Raw genomic sequence first — 8,901 nt, 5'->3', positions numbered from 1 at the left:
GTTATAGGTTTGGCCCCTCCATTTCAAGAGCGAAAACTCGAGCTTACAGGCTTTGTTTAGTAAAAAGCTATAGAATTTTCGATAATATAGCTCGTTGAGAAAATACTTCTTTTAAGCAAAATGAGACTTTGAAAATAGAAATTTTTGCACCTTTGAGATATTCTATCATAACATTGACACTCCACTGTATCAAAAAATATATATACACACATCTAATTGAAGTAAACTCTTGCCATTTAGTAACGAGTTGATGATGACAAAATGATTGTAAATCCAATTTCCAAGTCTAATTAACTAGGCATTTTTTCCTTACCGAGATACATGTAAATTTGCATTTAGACTTGAACATTTTGGCTATACTTCCCTTCCAAAGATTTAGATATAAAAGTAAACACCATATCCAACGAACTATTTTAAAAACTTCAAGTCGAAACAAATACAATATTCGTAGATCACAATGAAAGGTAGATGGTTCAAATAGAAATTTTAGTACTCCGTAAATCAAAATTTAGTCTCTCAAGCAAAAGAAAAATTGATAAAAATAGTTCATGCCATTCGAATAAATCGTTGATGCTACTTTGCTTTATAACATGCTCTAGTTGTATATGGTCCAGGCACAACCAATTACACCTGTGACTAACTTTTTCAAAAAGGATCTGGTTTAATCTCACATCTTTCTTCTTGAGAACCTGATAGATCAAAATGGAACAGTACATAAATCAATTTTCTATACGATAAATAGATATCATCAACATCCTTAATATGGCTATTGTATTAAGGTAACTACAGTAGGGTTAAGAACACCGGCTGTTGCTAACTTTAAGCAAAATTTCATGCTGATCATTCAAGTTGGTACCTGATCTTTGATTTGTCCACATCCACTAATTTGACTAGTGAAACAAGATATGAGTCTAATAGTTAATAGTAAACTGACACATCATCTTTTCCGACAGTCACACTAATAGTGAGCAACTTAAAATAAAGTTTAAATTTAGCAGCCACCTTAGAACAAAGTGAAATTTAGTGACTAACATAAAATTTCGATAATAGTTTACCGAAAATGAGTGTATTTAAGCCAACTACAAGATATCAGAGAAAAGTTCTGAGCTTACCAAGTATCTGCCAACAGGTGGTGATCTCTTTTACCTCTAAACTCAGACCCAATCCGGTAATTAGAGCACTTGGATAAAAAAGGCCTGAACCAACCGACTCTACCTTAAAAATAAAAATAAAAATAAAAATAAAAAAAGGGCAAAAGCAGTTCCTCCATTTGGGGCGCGGCACCCTGTATCCCAGAACCAGAAGCATAATCTACAGTTAAAGTGAAGTTAAACTTTCTTTGGTTCCTCAAACTATATGCATGTATGCTTACTTGATCATTATGTGAACATCTTAGCAAAGGCTTTTCTCTCCTGGTTACGTCTGTCAGCAATCTATTCACAAAAACACAAAAAGAAAGAAGAAAAAATAAAGGCACAATCAGTCATCTGCACCTAAGAAACACATGATACTTGTAAACTTATAACGTACTCGTATTCGATATGTATCCAATCATGGATACCCTTAAACACTCTCCGATATGTCCGGGTCCAGCTATGTGTTTTTCAATTATTTTATATTTTTTATACTTATTAAATCTTCAATATGTATCAGATACCTTAATATACGTGAAAAAGAAGAGTTTTATTGATTTTAAACTCTCTTGGAACTATTGTTACTATTAATTTTATTTATTAATTAACGGGGAATACATACTTTTCTGTACACTCTATGAAAAGGAATAAATTAATTTCATAATAAGCTCAAGAATTGGTTTTCAATCATAGCTATTTGGGAGTTTTATCAAGAAAATTAAATCTTCATTTAAAATAAGAATCCAAATTGTATGACATTGTCTGAAACGCATTAGGGACTACTGCTTGAAGTTGCTAATTTATTATTAGATGGGTTAGAATTGAATAATGTTATTTTTAATGATGATGAAGTCGGGACAATAAAATATTATGCCCTCGTTTGGTAGCAATTTTTCATCCCAAAAAATCAATTTTTTTACCGTTATTTCACTATTCCAACAATCATTTTTGACTTCTTCTCTCACAAGTAGGACCCGCTTTTCTCTCTAACGTTCAAAAAATCAATTCTCATAATTACTACCGAACAACTCCTATATAATTGTGAAATAGTGCTGAATTTTATATTTAACTTATCAAAAATACTACACAGATATAACACACACATCCTCGTATCCTAAGTTTTATTAAAAAGCTATATTGGCATATCCGTATCGTGTCATAATTGAATTAAGTATCCGAATTCATGCCTCTTAGAACTGCATCATGTTGATAACATTAATCAAGTACAAAATAATCTTTCAACGCCAAGAATTAGTTGAATAAAACATACCTTCTTCTTTGCAGCAGTAAACTCTTTTTTTATTGCTCCTACATTAATGCAAGCACAAAGTCAGATATAAAGTTCATACAAGGGCCATAAGACTCTTCAACCTTTTTTTTTCCCTTCTTCAGTTCAGTAATCTCAATTACAAAAATCTAACATGTTATAAAAAAACCAGATCTTGACGGTTAAAAGCATCCTAAATATATATTTTCACGACAATGAAACAGAGTAAACCAGAGACTGTAAGCTGACGCTTAAACTCTGTTTTTTTTTTTTTTCCTTTTCTCCTTTGGGCCTGCTTTTTCAAGCAACACGAGAAACTAAGGATGTGCAGAACATGCACAATTCTTTTACATGAAATGTGTAGAGAACTTGAATAAAGGAAAACACAACACCAAAAAGTGTAACCAACCATCATTTGGCTCCAAATCCAGAGCTTTTTTAAAACTCTCTACTGCAGCATCTATATCATTGAGAGCCATGTGTGCCTGATCAATTAAGAAAGCTACAAACATGAGTACTTTGAATTGTCTTGTGAACATGAATTGAACAAAAAAGTGACAAATAAGAAAGCAAAAATATAGACACGAACTGTATTAGAGTCAGCAAGTGAGATCATGGAACTTCAGAATTCACCAAATTAAAGAAAACTGGTCATGGTTGAACGTGCAACTGAAATGCTTTATAGGTGCTATAAAAATAATATTTGAAAATGTGAAAATATAAAAAAAATAATTAATACAAATTGTTTATGTGGAATAAACTTTTGATTCAAATTTAAAAAAAAAAAAATAAAAATAATAAATAAAAAATTTAAATAGTTCAAGAAGCAAATTAGAATAGTCCCTCCATTTACCCTTTTGATCTAAACTAAACATCCAATGAACACCATCACTTCTTCATATACACTTGGCCCTTGTTTGGCCCCCATTATTTTCAAAATACATTTATCTCTTAGGGTGTGTTTGATTACATTTATTTTCCATGGAAAATATCAGTTTTTCATCTAAATTCCTACTTGAGGTGTTTGACTGCTAATTTTTTCCATGGAAAACATTTTCCAACTTTTGAAAATATGCCTAATTTTCCTTGTTTTTAAGGAAAACATTTTCCTTGGGTGGAGGTGGTTTTTATTTTCCACAAAAGAAGGAAAATATTTTCTTTTTTAGGTGATATTTTCCATGTCAATCAAACACACTCTTAATTTCAATAACATATTTTTCAATAAAATAATATTAAACGCAAATTCAAAACTTTTCCTTATTATTTAACCACATTCTCCACCAAAATATTATTTTCAAAATGCATTTCGGTCAAAAAAATGGGGTTCAAACAAGCTCTCAATATGTAATGTATATATCAATTAAAATTATTTATCATATATACGCATTATGTACCCTCGATTACCTTCTCTGCATCTTAATATTCATTGAATAAATCAATTAAAAGAAAACTCTAAAAATATTCATCTTTTGTTCGAAAAAATTTTAATGAATTTAATTTACCATCCAATCAAGTGGAATGAATCTGTCAAATGTAAGTTGATAATAACTAAATAATTCATCATAATATATTAATATTGTTCAAATGATTAAATAAATCAAATACATTTTGAAATATGAAAAGTATGATATTATTAAAATAATTAAATGTGTATTGAAAAATGGAAAGTAAGGTATCATCAAACTAAATGAATTGTGTAAGGATATAATCGTCCAAAAAATGATTCTCACTTGATTTGATATTTAATATATTAATTAATTAATGATAATATTGTTTCAATAGTTCAAATGATTGATAAATTAAATACATATTGAAAAACGAAAAGTAAGGCATTATTGAAAAAATTGAATTATAGCAAGGATAGAATTGTCCAAAAAATTATTCTCACTTGACGTGATATTTAATATATTATATTATTTATTAGATAAACAAATTTCCAACATATGCAGATGTTTTAGCCAAATTACTCCACCACGAGGACTATGACAACCCATCTCCATCTCATCCAAGTCTTAAATATGGACCGATAAACTCGTGAAGATAATTGATAACTACGCTCAAATATTTCTTAAGCATTGTCCTATCTACTAGAACTCTTAGCCCAACCCATTCATCATTAATCTATTTCAAAATATTAAGCCCCCGTTTGGCCCCCATTTCTTTAAACTCATTCTCAACCACATATTTCATAGGACACATAACTTTTATCAACTTTTCAACCACATATTTCACTAACTATTACCAAAATCTACTAAAAAACTAATTTGTGTCCAAACCAGAGGAGGGCTAAATTAACAACGAACTTCTAGCCCATCAAACATGCCATATTTTCAGTAATAACTTTAAAGAGTGACAATTAATTCGCATGGCTTTGATCTTGCCTCAACCTAAATTATCTGCACACATGTTGACATATGGTTCAAAATGCTATGGAGTTTTAATTCTACCTCCACCAGAATAAAGTAAAGAAATCATTTTACTTCTAAAATTCCCGGTGTCATTTTAAATTCACACACAACTACTTGGAGATTAAAACACAAGTCCTTTCAAGGCACCTAGAGTGGTATCATCACAACTGATGCAAAAACTTACAGCATAGAACTCAATCTTGTATTTAAATATTTGTTCACATTTTGCACCCAATAACACGATCAACATGGCGCTTATGTGACCATTAGAAGCACCGATTAAACAAAACACACTAAAGAAAATTTCATATAAAAAACAGATTCATAAAAACTTATGTCCTACTTCAAGTAGACTCTTATTCTAGTTATAATAGAAAGTAGAAACGACCAACCTGACCCTGGCGAAACAAGGCCTTAGCATTGTCTTCACCATCACGAAGAGCGAATTCTGTGTCAAAGAGTGCTCCCGTCAAATCTCCCAGTTTCAGTTTACAAGCCTAAGAAAGATTGCACACAAGGTATTAGTAAGCAAAAATTATTGCTGGAAAACAGAGGCATTAAACTTCAAAATAGAAAACCATATAAAAATTCATATGCACCATAATCAATTATCGGAAAATTAAAAAGTTCCTCTACAAAAGAGTGCAATCATTGCTACCTTCTAGACAATGTTAATGCCAAGATGCAATAAACAGGATTCATTTGAAATGATGTGTATAGTACAATATTTATGCTAAAATGTACAACCCATTATTATCAACAATAACCGCCACCAGTATTTATATACTGCTACTTTGCCAGTATAGTGGATTGTTAGATGCGTATTTAGCAAAATTCATAAAAATACAAAATATGAAATCATAATAAACCCCCAAAATATTAGAGACATTAATTTTTAATTTCCACATTAAATTTGACATCTTTTCCTGGTACAAGAAAAACAATTTTAATTATGGCATGTGACAAATAGTACACAATACAATGAATCATATGAAGCATGAACTAACAGCTAAAAACCAACCAAAATGTCTGAGAAGAAAGCATTACAACCATATAAATTAAAAGAGCATGCAGATCTCTCATCATAGTAAAAATTTTCAGATCATTCTTTCTCAGTTTTCTTCAAAAAAAAAATAATATTAAAAAAAAAATTAATTTCTATCTTACAAAAGAATTGCAGCAATTATACAGAGAAAAAAGGCATGAGAGGTGAAAGAACAACACGCCCTAATATTGCGGCCAATACTTTTCATATAATGATGGAAAACCTTGCAACTACAGAAAAATGAGGGGAAAAAAATCAATCTCTACCTCAAAAAATTAAAAAAGAAAAACTCAAAAAGGGAACTTACAGAATTGTTGGTAAATATCTGTGACTTCATCTTTCTCAAATAAACACTCTTATCTGCTTTGAGGAAAGAAACAGAGTGAGAAGAGAGTGTCTCAATTCAACAGCTCATGAAAAATTGGGCCGCTGTCTATTCCATATACAATGATAGAGGAAAACAATAAAAACTATAACACCCACCTTCATCAATCCCTTCCTTTTCCCAGCAGATATCCAAATAGCGCAAAGCCTTCAGGTACTTCCTGAGAGCCATCTTATAGTCTTGTTTCTGCCAGAAAATATACAGGAAATCATCACGAGGACCACAAAACCGAACAATGAATAAGCAATGGGTAAAAGAGGTAGGATGCTTAATAACCATCCAATGATATTGTCAATAAATATTACCTTAAAATACTCATTTCCATATCCCTTAATAAACTCCACAGAAGAAATCCACCAAGAGAGCTCACTAGAACTGTTGTCAATATCAGCAGGCCAGTCAGGATAAGAATCACCATCTTTGAAAAAATTTGTTATACCATCATCTGCCCCTTCTGGAATTTCTCCACAATCTGAAATTACAGCATCAACTGTGGGACAATCATTATCTCCAGTAGTGACATGCTCAATTGAACGCACAACTCCCATGCCTTTGATAACCCTCCCAAAAACAACATGCTTTCCATCTAGATGCGAAGTGCGAGTTGTCGTGATGAAAAACTGGGATCCATTTGTGTTAGGTCCTGCATTGGCCATAGATAACATGCCCTTTCTTTCATGTTTCAGTTCAAAATTCTCATCTTCGAATTTCAGTCCATAAATGGATTCCCCTCCGGTACCATCACCAGCAGAAATATCACCTCCTTGTACCATAAAGCTTTTGATGACACGGTGAAAACAGCATCCCTACGATGAACATAAAACTTTCATAAAAAGTCGCAAATACCTATAATTACAAGTTCTAGTGACAGACATCTATTGAAAAAAAAAAAAAAAATGAGGCATCAGAAAGAATGAGTTCTAATGTATACTATCTGATTGTTTGAACCCCATTTTTTAAGGGGAAAAAATGTATTTTAAAATATTGTTTTTTGGAGAATGTGTGGCTAAAAAATAAGAAAAAGTTTTCAATCTATGAGTAATATTATTTTATTGAAGAATGTGTGATTGAAAATGAGTTTTGGAAAAATGAATTTTTGATAAAATGGGGCTCAAACAAGAGCTATGCCTACCTAAAAAAATATCAGCTTCATGGACACTTGAGAAACTACATTCCAAGCTCAAAATGGTTTATGTGATACAAACTAATTAGGAAAAACAACTTAGGCAGTTGGGTATATAGGCTTAAAGTGTATCCTGTTCACAAGAGTGATGCTGACATAGTAAAACATGTTAGAAGAGGAAAAGATATGTTAAAGAAATAAAGCTGATATGATCGCAATGAATCTTCCAATAAATTGAGGATGAACCAAATGAAATGGTAAAAAATAATCATATAACCGAACCCGGTTTCACTTCAAATAAATACTAGATTGTTGTTCTTGAGCACGCAACATTGAACATTGCTTGAGATTGAGGAACTAAGTATCAGCCGTGCTCTTTCTTTTGGACTTCATAGAACAAAATAAGGATATCAACATCGAATCAACCCTCCAAAATTATATTCCTTTAATATAATCAAACTAAAGCATTATAAGCTTTCAGCTATTCTTTAGGGCAATGGATAAAGTTCAGGCTCAGGCTATTATTTTTTTTTCAAAGACGACAGCTCTACAGAAAATGCAGTAATACCACTCTAAGAAAGCAACCGGACAAGAAAAAAGCCAAATGAACTTGACCATTTTACTAAAGATGTCAATAATACCTAGGCCAAAAGACCAATTTCATCTCTCCCTTCAAAGAAGAACAAATTGAATAAAACAACTAATTCATGACTAAATTATAGCAAAACCTTCAAAGCACATTTCTCTTCTAAAAAAAAAAACACACACACTATTGAGCCCTTTTACGGTAATTCGTTATTAAAACCAGAAAACGATGCTCCTGTATCAATATTACATAAACCCATAAAAAATTTAATCCATACGAACAAAATATTTATGTATTTGCACGTATATATTTGTGTTATCTGAACAAAAATGAAATACGAAACCTTGTAATGGAGAGGGACACCAGTATTAGGCCCAATGCCCTTCTCTCCAGTACATAGAGCCCTGAAATTCTCTGCGGTTTTGGGGACTACATCATTATACAGTTCCACCACAATTCTCCCTTCCAGCTCTCCTCCAATGGCGATATCCAGATAGCATTTAGGCCTTCCCCCCATTTTCTCTCTAACTCTCTTCTCCGTCTATATAAGCTGTATGTAGATGTTGTATGTATATATATATGTGAGTAGAAGAGTCTGGAAGAACGGAAAACCCTAAGGGGTCCGGTCCCGCTATATATACTTTCGAACTCTTGGAGCTCTCGTCGTTATTCAAATGCCTCCCTGTTAAAATTTTCACAGGGGTCTCGGCTAAATTGCGCCCGGTGTTTATGAGTATAAATTCTGTTCTTTTTTAATTACTATGATGCCCCTTCATTGCTATATGTAGAACTCCGTGCCCATCACTTTTTGCTTCTAAAGTTTTTTGTCCAAAATTAGTAACCTTTTTAAAAGATGTTAGTCGATTGTGATGGATAGTAATTGTTCATGATCATATTTAGACATTTAAATTGCAACCAAGACAATCGTCACAAAGGTGTCGACCTACTCCTTAA

At 32.0% G+C, this 8,901-nt stretch overlaps 1 protein-coding gene across 4 annotated transcripts; it reads right to left on the bottom strand.

Annotated features, from left to right (window-relative positions):
- Nucleotides 1–382: 382 nt before the first annotated feature.
- LOC111394556 (peptidyl-prolyl cis-trans isomerase CYP40) lies at nt 383–8,647 on the bottom strand. 4 transcript variants are annotated; one of them, XM_023020419.1, is made up of 10 exons: nt 8,291–8,647; nt 6,544–7,044; nt 6,337–6,424; nt 6,161–6,213; nt 5,201–5,305; nt 2,810–2,885; nt 2,404–2,441; nt 1,373–1,433; nt 1,113–1,311; nt 383–689 (listed from the first exon to the last, which is right to left on the bottom strand). In XM_023020419.1, the coding sequence occupies exons 1-8, from the start codon at nt 8,462–8,464 to the stop codon at nt 1,380–1,382; spliced, it is 1,089 nt and encodes a 362-aa protein (XP_022876187.1). In that variant the 5' UTR covers nt 8,465–8,647; the 3' UTR covers nt 383–689; nt 1,113–1,311; nt 1,373–1,379. The 4 variants fall into 4 exon arrangements, with proteins under 4 accessions (XP_022876187.1, XP_022876186.1, XP_022876188.1 ...); XM_023020418.1 differs by having other exon boundaries at nt 1,113–1,285; XM_023020420.1 differs by having other exon boundaries at nt 1,113–1,215.
- Nucleotides 8,648–8,901: the final 254 nt, after the last annotated feature.

This window comes from Olea europaea, chromosome 5 (genome assembly GCF_002742605.1).
Source record: "Olea europaea var. sylvestris chromosome 5, O_europaea_v1, whole genome shotgun sequence".
Classification (NCBI taxonomy): domain Eukaryota; kingdom Viridiplantae; phylum Streptophyta; class Magnoliopsida; order Lamiales; family Oleaceae; genus Olea; species Olea europaea.
The sequence above is the reverse complement of the archived record's forward strand: the minus strand, read 5'-3'. Positions and strand labels throughout refer to the sequence as shown.

What these genes read in the sequence shown, in the direction of transcription:
- LOC111394556 (XM_023020419.1), bottom strand. Translation starts at nt 8,464, where the DNA reads ATGGGGGGAAGGCCTAAATGCTATCTGGATATCGCCATTGGAGGAGAG. An exon ending in AGATATTTACCAACAATTCT is followed by an intron (nt 5,306 to 6,160) that starts GTAAGTTCCCTT and finishes AATCTTTCTTAG; the next exon opens with GCTTGTAAACTGAAACTGGG. An exon ending in GGATTTGGAGCCAAATGATG is followed by an intron (nt 2,442 to 2,809) that starts GTTGGTTACACT and finishes GCATTAATGTAG; the next exon opens with GAGCAATAAAAAAAGAGTTT.